This window comes from Macrotis lagotis, chromosome 1 (assembly GCF_037893015.1).
Source record: "Macrotis lagotis isolate mMagLag1 chromosome 1, bilby.v1.9.chrom.fasta, whole genome shotgun sequence".
Lineage (NCBI taxonomy): Eukaryota > Metazoa > Chordata > Mammalia > Peramelemorphia > Peramelidae > Macrotis > Macrotis lagotis.
The window spans coordinates 521,410,849-521,426,612 of NC_133658.1; the positions used below are offsets into that span (position 1 = coordinate 521,410,849).

At 32.1% G+C, this 15,764-nt stretch overlaps 1 protein-coding gene across 1 annotated transcript in view; it reads left to right on the forward strand.

Annotated features, from left to right (window-relative positions):
• Nucleotides 1–15,764, forward strand: part of CFAP47 (cilia and flagella associated protein 47) — a 931,170-nt gene that overhangs the window by 677,632 nt on the left and 237,774 nt on the right. Inside the window, exon 52 of the mRNA XM_074210630.1 lies at nt 5,052–5,144. Within this exon, the coding sequence (XP_074066731.1) occupies nt 5,052–5,144 (93 nt within the window). The remainder of the gene's footprint in view (nt 1–5,051; nt 5,145–15,764) is intronic.

Consider the following 15,764-nt stretch of genomic DNA (forward strand, 5'->3'; position numbering starts at 1 on the left):
GTATATTGAGGAAATTGGATAGAAAATTTAAACATTCAAAATTAACTCAAGTTTCTAAATATTTTATTTCCTTTTGAACTGTATGATACTTCAATGAATTTCCTTTTGTCAAAGATATGAGAATTTCTTGTGTATGGGTGTATTTCTAGGTGTACGGGTCCAAAACCTATCTCACTCTCTAGCATTTATACTTCCTTTTCCAGTTGATTAATTGTTTAAGTGAGTTGCATTCCTTTTCCAGTTGGTTTTGTTTTTAGATTAATTACCTTATTTTTCCTGGTGATCATTTTTACTTTTAAAGGAGTTGATTTCTTCAGTCAATTTTTCATAATTCTCCCTGAATAGTTTGTTTCATTTTCTATTTTTTCTTCTTCCGTTCTTCTTTGGTTTTTTAAAATTCTTTTTGAGTTCTTCTAAGAGACTTTGGATTTGACACCAATTCATAAAATCTTTTGAGGCTTCACATGTAAGCAATTTATCACTGCTTTTTTATTCTGAAATGGCATTTTTATCATCCCTAATGAATAGTAGCTTTCTAGGGTTAGTACTTGTTTTGCTTTTGTGCTCATTCTGATAGTTGAGCTCTACTCTTGGGTTTAGGGAGTTTCAACCAAAGATTTTTTTGTGCTGGAGCCATAACTGGTCCCTGTTTTATTGCTTGCCAAGGTATTGCCTATGACAGCCGGGCTTTGTCTATGACAGTGATTTATTCCCAGCTCAATTTTTTTTGTTACCCTCATGTTCCCAGGACTCAAACTTTCTCTGGAGTTGGAATCTTTACTGCTGACCTGTATCAAGCTGGTTTGCTGAGCCAGGACCTGAGCTATACTGTGGCTACATGCTTTCCACTGGCTTTCCCACTCTCTTGCCTTCATTGGGCTTTATTTCCCCTTTATTTCTAAAAAGAAAGAACTTTACTGAAGATCACCCACAATATTTTGAGTTGAGAACTTTTTTCACAATTTTTTGGTAGATCTGTAGTTTTATTTTGCTAGATCTGTGTAGAGGTTTTATCTAAAGTTGCATCAGGAAAAGTTCTGAGATCTTCCCAGATTCACATGTCCATCTTAGCTCTTTCTTGGAAGTTCTAACTTTACTTTTCAAAGTGTTTCCACATCTCTTAATTTTCCTTCCTCATTTTCAATATGTCCTTGGTAGTTCTTATTTCCTTCATCTCTTCTCTCTCTCTCTCCAAAGAATGGAATGTGATTTTTGTCAAAGAAGGTAAAACTAATTTAATTGCCATTTGAAGAATAATTTTTACACCTCAATTTCTTTAAAGAAACTTAATGGAGCAAAGCAAAAGGATTAATAATTAGTTAAAAGTACAAAATTAAAGTGATTTTGGACAGAGTTATATTTATCTTTATATACATATATATGTTGCATATATTTGAGTATCATTATTTTAATATACACTGTGTCAAACACATGAATGCTAATCTTGAGAAAATAACATTGAAAGGTTAGGGAAGATAGCTTGGCGTAAGAAAGCTTGATGGACCTCTTGGGATGGTTTGCTGTATGACTATGAACAAGTCATTTAACCTCCTTGACTCTCTTTGTTACTATAAAAAGAAGATTAAAAACTTGGGAGTCCCTTCGAGCAGTATTTATCGCTTTAGAAGAGGAAACTAGACAATTTTTTAAAAAAATCTTTTTTGAAGCTCAAATAAGATAATGCATTTAAAATCTGTGTGTGAGAGTGTGTATTTATATAGGCACTCATGTTTGTGGGTTTTAACAAACTTTAAAGCTTTTTATAAATGCCAATGATTGATTACCTCTCCCATGATGAGTCCATTTATTTGACAGAGATATAGAGGCTTAGGTAGACAGTAAGTATTTCAAGATTGAAGCATAGTCAGGTTATGTGAAGCATATCATTTTTAATTCCTTTGAATTTTGTCATTATTTCACTCATTTAAGCTCAAAGAATCTAACAATGCAAACAGAATATAACTTCTTTGAAGAAAAGACTTCTACTCCCTGCCCACCCCAATATGTTCTTCTATGTCCCTAGGCTTAGCACAGTACTTTGCATATCATTTTCTTTTATAGATAATGGTTGTGACAATTAAAGATTAAATAATTTGTTTAAAGTCACATAGCCCCTTATGTCTGATGCTAGATTAGAGCCAGACTTAGTGAGTCTCTCTATCTTCTATGCTAGGGTGCTTCTATCTGTTGTACTGAACTGATTTGAATTGAAAGTGACAAGTTAACTCTGGAACAGAGCTAAGGAAATTGAATAAAAGATTGAAACATTCACAGCTAACTCAAGTTTCTGAATATTTTAACTAGTTTTGAACTGCATGATATTTCAACAAATTTTCTTTTGTCAACAATATGGCAATTCCCTCTAGGAATATAGGTCACAACCTATCTCACTCTCTAGCTTTTGGCCATGTCCTCCCATAAATCATACATAGTGATGGTGGTTTCCTGAAGGTATTTTAAGATCATGTGGGTACCAATGTAGTTCTTTCTGTTTAACCCAAGATGCTGTTTATGATTGTTACAAAATAACTCCTTTGAATTTTTATTTCTTTGAAATATAATGAAATATAAAGAGAATAAAGAATTTATTCTTCATGGTTGACATTATCAATCATGTTATCTCACTCTAAATTCAGCACACACATATCAGGTACGTCACTTATGTTCAAACAAAACTTCACTGATGTAGATATTAGTGGCTTTTTATTTTCAAATAAAATTATAACATCAGGGATTTTATCAGTCAAACAGGATCTTAGAGATAATTTCTATGAATTTAGAGGGATTGTTTAATGTAAAATAAACTGAATTGTATTATCAGTAAGCATTTGGAAATATTCATGGATACAATGTACATCACTACTTAATAAAGCAAAATAAAAATAAAAACTCCTATACAATTTGGGAAACTTAACAGAATCATTTCTATGAACCTGAAACATTGCCCAGTGCTTTTAATTTCCTCTGTTGGAATTAGTTTGCATTAACATTATTCATAAAGTCCTAAAAGTTTTGTAAACTAACTTCAGTGCTGAATATTCATGCTAAGCTTATTTTGATCTCTGCAAACTACTAATCAGAATATTTCAAATAGGAGACATATATTAATCAATAAAACCCATTAGAAAATTGGAGAAACAGTTAAGAAGTTTCCTTCAGAGTAAATATTATCACAAGATTTAATAGAATAATTAATTTCTTTGATTGCAGTATCTGGATTTAATTAAAATTGTGTCCTTCCATCTTCCCATTAAGTAGTTTGACATTTTATTGGAGAAATGTCATATGTTTTCATTTGTCTTTATTCTTTTACTTTAAAAAAATTGGGAGAGGAAAAATTAAAATATCTATAACATAATTAAATCCTTCCATTCTTAATTCTACCAGAATATCAACTAAACATAAAAATTCTTGAAGGAGCCATGATTTCTTGCATCTGAATACTTTCTCCACTAGTGCCAGTCCATCTTTTCTATTATTTCTTAGATGACCTTCATAAGTTGCTTACTACTCTCTTTATCCAGCTCATCACTTGGTGGGCACTAGCTTTTAGTGATGAATTTTAACCAACTTATATAGGCAAGTCTTTAGAGGAAAGATTCATATACTCAAAGTTTTTATCAGTTTTAATTCATCCTAGCTTTTCAGATTTTAAAAATCATTTCCTTAACCTGAGGACACACTAGATACCTGGTCTTGAAATGTATGTATATAGGTATGTGCACTTACACATATGTGATATAATACAAACATATATGTGAGAATATACAGATATATCTATATGTAAATGTACACACACACACACATATATGTGTGTGTGTGTGTGTGTGTGTGTGTGTGTGTGTGTGTGTGTTTACAGCATTAGATGACACAATGTATAGAACACTAGATGTAGCATCAGGAAGATCTGAGTTCAAATCCAGACTTAGACACTTATTTTGTGACCATGGGCAAGACATTTTACCCTGTTTGACTCAATTTCCTCTTGTGTGAAAATGGGTTGGAGAATGAAATGGAAAACACTCTAGTATCTTTACCAAAAAAAAAACTTAAAATGGGCTCATGTATATTCAGATATGACTGGAACAACTGGACAACAGTGTATACTTCTATATCACAATAGGAATAAAAGAAAAATCTACCAGATTTAATTTGTATAAAAGTAACCTGAAGCACTAACTCCCCTAGAATTTATATTATTCCTGAAAATAGAAATTGAAACTATATTTCTTTTGAATCTCCTCTTAATACTTAGTATATTAATTTATAGAAAGCTTTCATTAAATAGTAGTTTCTTAAATGAACTGGTAGCCATTCTCTTTTTCTGTCCTTCCTTCCTTCCTTCCTTCCTTCCTTCCTTCCTTCCTTCCTTCCTTCCTTCCTTCCTTCCATCCTTCCTTCCTTCCCTCCCTCCCTCCCTCCCTCCCTCCATACTTCCTTCCTTCCTTCCTTCCTTCCTTCCTTCCTTCCTTCCTTCTTTTCTTCTTTCCTTTCTTTGTTTCTTTCTTCTTTAGTTGTTTTTTGGTTTCTCTTCCCTTCTTTCTCTCAATATGTAGGTTTGGGTTATCTTCCATACTCCCTGATTATTTATAATTCATTGTAATTAATAGTTTGAAATACATGATTAAGGATTTATTGACATAGTATTGCTTCATTATTAGTTCTATATATAGCATACATTTTTTAGGTTTCAAGCTAATGCTAGGAGCAATATAATTCTTTTATTTTTTCTTACCTCTTAGATCTAAGGGGATTGATGCATTTGTAACATTCTAAGGAATTATATATGTCTATGATAAATAAATACTATGAATATGGCATCTAAATTGGCATTAGAATATTGTGGTATTATATATATATATATGTTAGATTTTTAACATATGTATATTCTCTAAAATTCTATTGAATTCCATTAAAAATACAAAAATAATGTCTATACAACTTTATTGGAAGAAGTTTTTGATTACATTTAAATCTTTAGTGATTTTTTCTTTAATGGTGACTTTATTGTGTACAATAATTTTTCTTATCCGTTTTTTAAAAAAAAATAGATAAGTTCAGCAACCGTAAGCTTCCTGCCTCTTTTATGGATTGCACTTTTACAAAGTACAGTGGTTTCAGTTTAACTCTTAAGAAAACACAAGGTATGTGACTTCCTGTTTATGCTCTAACACTTTATAATCTGATAAACTTTGTAAACTTGAAAATATAAAATTCTTGATGTCTTCCTAACTATAAGAATAAAAATGTTAATGTAAAAATTTTTGACATGTAAAACAAAATTCTGATAAGGAAAAAAAGCACAAAAATTTCATCTCATGTTTCTTACATTAGTAACACTCTATTTTTCCATATCATTGAAGGATGACATAATTGGGGGCTTTTGAAATTTATGAGAAAGCCTGAGATAAGTGTTTAGTTATGGAAAGACTAAGGTGGGAGGAAAGATTTGGAAAAGCTAGCTTCACTCTAAAAAACAATCCTAGTTATTAATTCTGCTATATATTACAAATTATAGATGTTAGACTTTATATACAGGCACTAGATATTACCAAACAATAATGCCCAGAAATTTAAGTCTTAAGGCAATTCCAATTGGCAATTTTAAAAAAGCAAGAAGAGTTCATAAAAATTGAGTTTATTCAAATTAATCAGTTAGCAAATATTTATTAAGAGTCTATTCATGGGGGCGACTAGGTTGTGTAGTGGGTAGAGCACCAGCCCTGCAGTCAGGAGTACCTGAGTTCAAATCTGGCCTCAGACACTTAATAATTACCTAGTTGTGTGACCTTGGGCAAGCCACTTAACCCCATTTGCCTTGCAAAAAAACAAAAAATAAAGTCTATTAGTAAGGCATTGTGTCTGGTATAAAACATAAAGTTGCATCAACATACTTATAAATATAATGTAAATATTTCCCATTAATTTTTTTTACTTAATACCTTAAATTATTTAATTCTAAGTTCTTTTAAATTTTATTTTCAGTAGTGGTAAAGGGAGTTTTACTGTTTTTAATTAAAAGTTTAAGTTTGATATGCTGGGCCAAGATAGTGGAGAGAAGTCATGAACTTTCTTAGATACTCCTGGGTTTCCCTCCAAAAAGACAATGATCAAGCCTCTTAGATTTTTGGAGCAGCACAAAAGAATGGATCATTTTCCAACAATGTATGTATGGAGAGGGGTTGGGTGGTGGTGGGGGAGGGAATATGAGTGTACTCAGGACAGGGAACAGAAACAGTATACTGGCAGCAGGTTGAAATGGAGATTAATCTGAGATTCTTGCCTGTGGGGGGAGATCTCCGTGCAGACTCTCTTATTTCAGAATATGTGGGTGTGTTGTGGGTGAGTATGGAAAAAGAATTCCAGAACTAGTCTAGATGCCCTAAAACAGACAGCTGAGAAGACTTGGCATTCAGGTGCAGAAAGTCCAGTGAGAGGTATTCTCACCTTCCCAAATAACCCAAGGAATGAACAACTAACATCTCCAGAGCAAAAAGTCCAGAAAGAAAATTTCTGGAATTTATTACTGGTTGATCCACTTAGCAACCACCTGGAATTCCTGACATTAATAGTCCTAGGACAGTAAAAAGTCTCAAGCACTCTCAATATCAAATGTCTGTGAGTGAGCTCCTCCTTCAACCCAAGAACCTTAGGATGGTAACCACTAAAAAATTCCAAAATAAGCAAGACAATTCAGGGGAAGGTAGTATCTATTTAAAGTTATCTTTGAGATAAGGATGGGTAAAATACTAAATCAGAAAAGGAGTGCAGAAGGGGTACTACATCTGAAGCTTTGGAGGAGAATTCAAATTGGTCTACAGCCCAGAAAGACTTCTTGGAAAAGATCAAAAAGGATTTTAGAAATCAAATGGAAAATTTGGGAAAAGAAATATAAGAGAAAATTATCATCTTTCAACAAAAAGGAACAGAAGAATACAAAAGTTTTAAAAATACAGTTGGGCAAATGCAATAAGAACACAATTCCTTCAAAACTGCAATTGGACAAATGGAAAAAATAGGTGATAACTCTTTTACAAATAGAATAGCCCAAATGGAAAAGGACATGCAAAGCTAACTGAAGAAAATAACTGAAAAATAGTGGAAGCTAATGACTCCATGCAACACCAAGAATCAGTTAAAGTCAAAAAATGAAAAAATAAAAGAAAATGTAAAATATCTCATTGGAAAACAATCCAAATAGAAGGTAGATTCATAAGAGATAAATTAAGAATTATTGAACTATCTGAAAACAATGACCAAAGAAAGAGCTTGGATAGAATTCTTCAGGAAATTTTCAAGAAAACTGTCCTGATATCCTGGAAACAGAGGCAAAATAGTCATTGAAAGAGTTTTCCAACTACCTCCAGAAGGGAATCCCAAAATGAAAAAGCCAAAAAATATTGTAGTCAAATTCTAGAATTATCAGATAGAGGAGAAAATTCTGTAAATGATCAGAAATAAGTAACTCAAATAACAAGGAACCACCACCAGGATTACACAGGACTTGATTGCATTAACATTAAAAAAATTGGAAGGACCTGGATTATGAAAGTCTGGAGAGCAAGGGAGGTTGAATTATAATTAAGAATCAATTACAGAACAAAATTGAGCATACTCTTTCAGGGGGGGAAAAACAGACATTTAATAAGAGAGGTCAGTTTGAAAATTTCCTGATTCAAATACCAGAACTGAAAGGAAAAAGTAATCTTCAAAGACGAGACTCAAGAAATATATGAAAAAGTAAAGAGGGGGAAAGAAAAAGAATTCTATTCAATACAATTAAACTGATTGTATTTCCTACATAAGAGGAAGATTCTCACATCTTCTGAAAATTGTAACTCTATTAGAGGTAGTACATGGACAAAAGTTAATTTAAACAGCATGATTTTAAAAAATTAAGACATTAGGGGTGACTAGGTGGCATAGTGGATAAGGCACAGGCCTCGGATTCAGGAGTACCTGGGTTCAAATAGGGTCTCCGACACTTAATAATTACCTAGCTGTGTGGCCTTGGGCAAGCCACTTAATCCCATTTGCCCTGCAAAAAAACCTAAAAAAAATTAAGACATTAAATTGCGTCAATTACAATGAAACAGGAGGAAGGGGAAGGTAGAATATGGTAAATTACATCATTTGAAGAGTCACAAAGGACCTATTACAGTAGAGGGAAAGAAGGAGGGGGGGAGAGAACTGCTTAAATATTTCTCTAATTGAATTTTGCTCAAAAAGGGAGTAACAAAAATGCTCAGTTGGATTTAGAAATTTATCTTGCCACTTAGGTATTAGAAGGGAAAGTGGTGTCGGGGTCAGGGAAGGAAGGATCGATAAAAGAAAGGGAAGAAAGAAGGGTTAGAGGAAAGAGGGAAGGAAAGGGAGGGTAGTTGATAGAACAGGGGCAGATTGAGGGAGGTGGCATTTAGAAACAAAACATTGGTGAGGAGGGGTAAGGATTGAAAAGGGAGAAAGTATAAATGGATAGGAGGATGACTAATGATGTTTGTCCATCATTCTTAAAGAAGACCATGACATCAGGGAGGTGATGCCATGCCAAACACATGGATTGGATTTCAATGAGGGGGTGCTGTATGAAATTATCAGCATCATTTTCTCTTTTGGAGTCATTTGGACCCAGTGGTCAGATAGAAATCAGAATAGCTGGAAATAACCCTAGATATGATGCAATCAGGGTTAAATGACTTGCCCAAGGTCACACAGCTAGTAAGTAGCAAGTGTCTGAGGCGGGAACTCCCATCTTCCTAACTACAAAACTAGTACTCTATCCACTGTACCACCTAACAGGCCCTAGAATGGAGAGTAATCAAGAGTTTGTATTTATCACTGTGAATGTAAATGGAAGGAACTCTCCCATAAAAGGGAAGCTGATAGCAGAGTAGATTAAAAACCAGAATCCTACAATATTTTGCTTGAAAGAAACACATTTGGAGCAGAGAGATACATATGGAGTAATGGTAAAAGACTAGAGCAGTATATATTATGCTTCAATTAAATGAAAAAATTGGGATAGCAATCCTTATCCCAGACAAAGCAACTGCAAAAGCAAATCTCATGAAAGGGGATAAGGAAGGAAACTACATCCTTCTAAAAGGTAACATAGACAATGTAGTAATTTCAGTACTAAATATATATGTGCCAAATAGTATAGCATACAAATTCTTAGAGGAAAAGCTAAATGAGTTACAGGAAGACATAGACAATGAAAATCTACTGGAGGGAAACCTCAAATTCCCTTTCTCAGAATTAGATAAATAAAACCATTAAGAAGGAAGATAAGTCGAATAGAATGTTAGAAAACTTAGATATGATAGATCTCTGGTGAAAAGTAAATGGTAATAGAAAAGAATATATATTATCTTTTTCTGTAGTACATGGCACCTACACAAAAATTAACCATATATTAGGGGATAATAATCTTAACTGCAGAAAGGCAGAAATATTGAATTAATCCTTTTCAGATCATGATTCAATAAAAATCATGTGTAACAGAGGGCCATGGAGAGATTGACCTAAAATTAATTGGAAAATAAATAACCTAATTTTAAAGAATGGGTGTGTCAAACAACAAATCAGAGAAATAATTAATAATTAATAATTTCATCCAAGACAATGACAATAGCCAAAGCAGGTATTAACAGAAATTTTATATCTCTAAATGCTTACATGAATAAAATAAAGAAATCAGATAGCCATGAACTGGGAATGCAACTAAAAAAGCTAGTGAAAGAACAAATTAAAAATCCCCAATAAAATACCAAATTAGAAATTCTGAAAATTAAAGAAGAAATTAATAAAATAAAAAGTAATAAAGTAATAAAACTAAATTGGTATCATGAAAAACCAATAAAATAAATAAAAATTTGGTTAATTTGATTAAAAAAGGAAGAAGAAAAATGAATTACCATTATAAATGAAAAAGTTGAATTCGCCACAATGAAATCAAATAAATTTGACAATCCGAGTGAAATGAATGACCATTTACATAAATACAACTTTCCTTGAGTAAAAGAAGAGGAAATTAAATACTTAAATAATCCCAATGAATATTGATGAAAAAAAAATTAAGAAAAACATTAGCAAAATGAGTTAAGCAAGTTATCACAAGGATAATACACCAAGATCAAGCATGATTTTTGGCAGGAAGGCATGGTTAGTTCAATATTAAGAAAGATATCAGCATAACTGACCATATAAACAACAAACTTAACAAAAATTATATGATTATTTCAACATATCCTGAAAAAGCTTTTAACAAAATACAGAACTCATTTTTGTCACAAACACATAGGAATAAATGGCGTGGGTTGTTTTTTGGGGGGGGGGGTTTGCAAGGCAGTGGGGTTAAGTGATTTGCCCAAGGTCACACGACTAGGTAATCATTAAGTGTCTGAGGCTGGATTTAAACTCAGTTTCTCCTGACTCCAGGACTGGTGTTCTATCCACTGTGCCATCTAGCTGCTGCAAATGGAGTATTCCTTAAAACAATAAGCAGTATCTCTTTTAAATCATCAACTAGCATTATATGTAATGGGGATAAAGTAGAAGCATTTCCAATAAGATTAGAAGTGAAACAAGGATACTGTTTCATCACTATTATTCAATATTGTATTAGAACTGTTAGTTTTAGCTAGAAGAGAAGAAAAAGAAAAAGAAATTGAAGGTACTAGATTAGACAATGAGGAAATGAAACTCTAACTCTTTGCAGTTGATACAATGGTATACTTGAAACAACTAGCAATGTTATTAAAGTTACTGGATATAAAATAAACCAACATAAATCATCAGTATTTCTATATATTACCAACAAGACACAGCAATAAAAGAGAGAAAAAGAAATTCCATTGAAAGTAACAGTAGACAAAACAAAATACTTTCAGGCAATTCCAGGCAAACTCAGAAACTAATGAAAACAAGAATAAAACACTTCACATAAATAAAATTAGATCTAAATAATTGGACATACATCAATTGCTCATGAGTAATACAAATCTAATTTTTGCATCAATATCCATTAGAAAGATTGTCTATAATTTTCTTTGTCTAATTTGACTCTTCCTGGTTTAGGTTGACCTAATGTAAAAAAAAAACAATTCTTTCTAAATTAAACTACTTATTTAGTATCAAATCAATCAAAATATTTTATTTTATTTTATTGAGCTAGAAAAAATAGTAACTAAATTCAAATGGAGGAACATAAGGTCAAGAATATCAAGGGGATTACAAGGTTACCTAGCCATACCAGACCTAAAATTATATGATAAAAAATCCAATAAATAAAACTATTTAATACTGGCTAAGAAATAGAGTGGTGTGAACTAACCTCCAATGAAGAGAAAATTAAAGAGATAACGGAACTACTCTGCCAATAAATTGGACAACTTGAGTGAAATTGGTGAATATTTACAAAAATACAAACTGCCCAGATTAACAGAAGAGGAAATAAATTACTTAAATAACCACATTTCAGGAAAAGAAATTGAAGAAACCATCAATAAACTCCCTATATAAACGTCTACAGGTCCAGATGGATTTAGAAGTTAATTTTCCCATTTAAGGAACAATTAATTCCTATTCTAGATATAACTACTTTTAAAAATAAGAGAGTAAGGACCTCTGCCAAATTCCTTTTCTGACATCAACATGGTGCTGATATCTAAACCAGGAAGTACCAAAGAGACAAAGAAAATTATAGAAAATCTCCCTAATGAATATTGACGCAAATATCGTTAATAAAATTTTAGCAAGTAGACTACAGTAAGTTATTACCAGGATAACACACCATGATCAGGTTGGATTTAAACCAGGCAGGCAGGGATGGTTCAACATTAGGAAAACATAATTAAAATATCACTAACAAAACCAACAGAAATCATATGATTATCTCAATAGACATTGAAAAAAGCCTTTGATAAATACATCCATTCCTATTAAAAACACTAGAAAGTTTAGGAATAAATGGAGTTTTCCTTAAAATAATAAATAGTACTTTCTAATTCTATCAACAAAGATTATATTTAATGAGCATAAACTCTGAGCATTTCCATTAAAATCAGGAGTAAAACAAGGATGCCCATTGTCACCATTACCATTCAATATAGTAATGGAAATGCTAGCAGTAACAATAAGAGAAGAAAAAGAAATTGAAGGAATCAGAATGAGGAAGCAAAACTGTCACTCTTTGCGGATAATATGATGGTATATCTAGAGAACCCGAGAAAATCATCTAAAAGCACCTTAAAACAATTAACAAATTCAGAAAAGTAGCAGAATATAAAATAAACCCATGTAAATCATCAGTATTGTTATATATGAACAACAAAGCCTAAGCGCAAGAAGTAGAGATATTCAATTTAATGTAGACAATATTAAATACTTGGGAATCTACCTCCCAAGACAAACTCAGAAACTATATGAACACCATTATAAAACACTCCTCATCCAAATAAAGTCAGATCTAAATGTAAAAATGTCAAATGCACATGGTTAGGATGAACTAATATAATATAAATTACAATCCTACACAAATTAAATTACTTATCCAGTGTCATACCAATCAAACTACCAAATATCTACTTTACTGAGCTGGAAAAAAAGCAACAAAATTAATCTGGAGCAACAAAAGGTCAAGAGTAGCAAGGGAACTGATGGAAAAAAAATGTAAAGGAAGGTGATCTAGCTCTACCAGATCTAAAACTATACTATAAAGCAGCAGTCATCAAAACTGTCTGGTTCTGGTTAAGAAATAGAATAATGGATCAGTGGATTAGGATAGGTTCTAAAGAAACTGCAGGAAATGATGACGGCAATCTACTATTTGAAAAACTGAAAGACATCAACTTCTGGTATAAGGACTCACTAGTTGACAAAAATTGTTGGAAAAACAGGAAAATACTATGGCAAAAACTTGGCATAGATCCACATCTCACACCCTATAACAAAATAAGGTCAAAATGGGTACAGGATTTAGGCATAAAGAGTGACACCATAGATAAATTAATAGACTAAAAGTATTATTATCTATGATCTATGGAAAGGGGATAAATTCATGATCAAACAAGAATTAGAGCACATTACAATCTACAAAATGAATGATTTTGACTTTATATTAAACTAAAATGCTTTTACACTAATAAAATTAATGTTGCCAAAATTAGAGGGAAAACAGAAAGCTGGAAAACATTCAAAACTGGGCATTCTGATAAAGGTCTCATTTTTAAAAAATATAGAGAATTGATGCATCAAATTTATAAGTTCACAAGTAATCCCCCAACTGATAAATGGTCAAAGGATATGAACAGACAGTTTTCAAATGAAAATAAACTATATATATATAATCATATGAAAAATTGCTCCAAATTACTATTGATTATAGAAATGCAAATTAAAACAGCAATGAGGTATTCTCATTCCTATTAGATTAGTCAAGGTGATAAAAAAAAAAAAAAGGGAAGACGATCAATGTTGGAGAGGCTGTGGGAGTATTGGGACCTTGATGCATTGTTGGTGTTGTGAATGGATCCAAAATTTCTGGAGAGCAATATGGAACTATGCCCAAAGAACAATAAAACTGTTCGTACCCTTTGACCCAATAATTCCAATTCTGGGTCTACATCCAGATCCAAAATATTCATAGCAGCTCTTTTTTTAGTGGCAAAAAATTGGAAATTGAGGGGGATGCCCATCAATTGAGGAATGGTTAAACAAGTTATGGTCCATGAATTCTATGGAATACTATTCTTCCATAAGAAACCTTAAATGGCCGAACTCTAGAGAAGTATGGAATGACTTACGGGATCTGACACTAAGCGAAGGCAGTAGAACTAAGAGATGTATACACCAACAACAACATTATTAGATGAACAACCTTGAGAGCTAGGACAACTATATTTGACTGGCTTTGGAATATATTATCCCCATCCAGAGGAAGAAAAACAAAACAGACCAGAACATAGAGAAAAGAAACCCTTCAAAATCTAATGAACACTTTATAAAAATTATATTTTATGAATATCTTTCTCTTAATCGTAATTCCTCATACCAAAAATTACTACTTTGTAAACATGTTTATCAAAATATGTATGTAAAATGTTAACCCAACCGTTCTCTGCTGAGTGGCCAAGGGTGGGAAGGGAGGGTGGAGGGAAATTTTGTAACATGGAAATATGTGAATGAAAACAAAGAAATAAATAATAAGAAAAAGAAAATGGTGGATCAATGGAATAGGTTAGGTGCAAATGAAGAGTAGTAAATAACTATTGTATACTGGTTTAAGAACTCACTCTTTGATAAAAAACTGGGAAAACTGTAAGATAATATGACAGAAACTAGGCATAAACTTAACATTTCACACTCTATACAAAGATAAGGTCAAAAGGGGTGCAAGTGTTACACATAAAGGGTGATATAAGTCATTTAGGAGAACAAGTAATAGTTTATCTTTCAAATCTATGAAAAGGGGAGCAGTCTATGACCAAAGAATAGAGAACATTATAAAATGCAAAATGAATAATTTTTATTAAATTAAATTGAAAAGTTTTTGCACAAGTAAAATCAATGCAATCAAGTTTAAAAGGAATGCTGGGAAAGTTGGGAAACAACTTTAACAACCAGTGTTTCTGAAAAGGGACTCATTTCTAAAATATATAGAGAACTGAGACAAATTTATAAGAATGCAAGTCGTTTCCCAATTGATAAATGGTCAAAGGCTATGAAAAGCAATTCTCAGATGAAGAAATTAAAGCTAAATATAGCCACTTAAAATGGTTTAAATCATTATTGGTTAGAGAAACTCAAATAGATGAAAATTTGTGAAACTATCTCACATCTATCAAATTGACCAATGTGACTAAAAAGGAAAATATTCAGCAATGGAGGGGATGTGGGAAAACTGGAACACTAAGTGCATTGTTGATGAAGTTGTGAATTTCATTCAACCTTTCTGAAGAGAAGTTTGCAATTATACCCAAAGAATAATAAAAATTGTGCATACCCTTTGATCCAGCAATACCACAATTAGGTCTATATCTCAATCACAAAAAAATAAGAAAAAGAAAGCCTCACATGGTCAAATATATTTATTGCAACTCTTTTTGTGGTACAAAGAATTGAATGATATAGAACACTATTATTCTATAAGAAATAATGAGGGATGGGACTTCAGAATAGCCTGGAAAAACCTGCATGAGCTGATTCTGAGTTAAGTGAACTTTGTACACACTAACAGCAGCATTATGTGATGATCAATTATGATGGACTTGTTCATGTTCATTTTAGCTGTACAATAATCCATGATAACTCTAATAAACTTGTGATGGAAAATACCATCCATGATTTAAAAAGGAACTATGGAGTTTAAATGCATACCAAAGCTTACTACCTTTAATTTTTAAAAGTTGTCGTATATATATTTTGTTTTGTTTCTTCTTTTACAACATGATTAATATGGATTTATGCTTAACGTGTTTATACATGTATAGCCTATATTAGATTATTTCCTGTCAGAGAGAGGTAAGGTAGTGTGAAAAAGAAATGTCTAACTCAAAATCTTGCCAAAAAATAATTGTTGTGAGCTATCATTGCATGTACTTGAAAAAAAAATTGAAAGAAACAATTTAAAAAAAGAGTATTTGAATTAAATGCATAAATTCATCACATTTTAAATACCATAAGCTTAAAGATTTTCTCTGAACTCTAGCAAAATATATTTAAGTCAGTTTCTATTCAAAGGTCATATAAACATTTGAATTAAG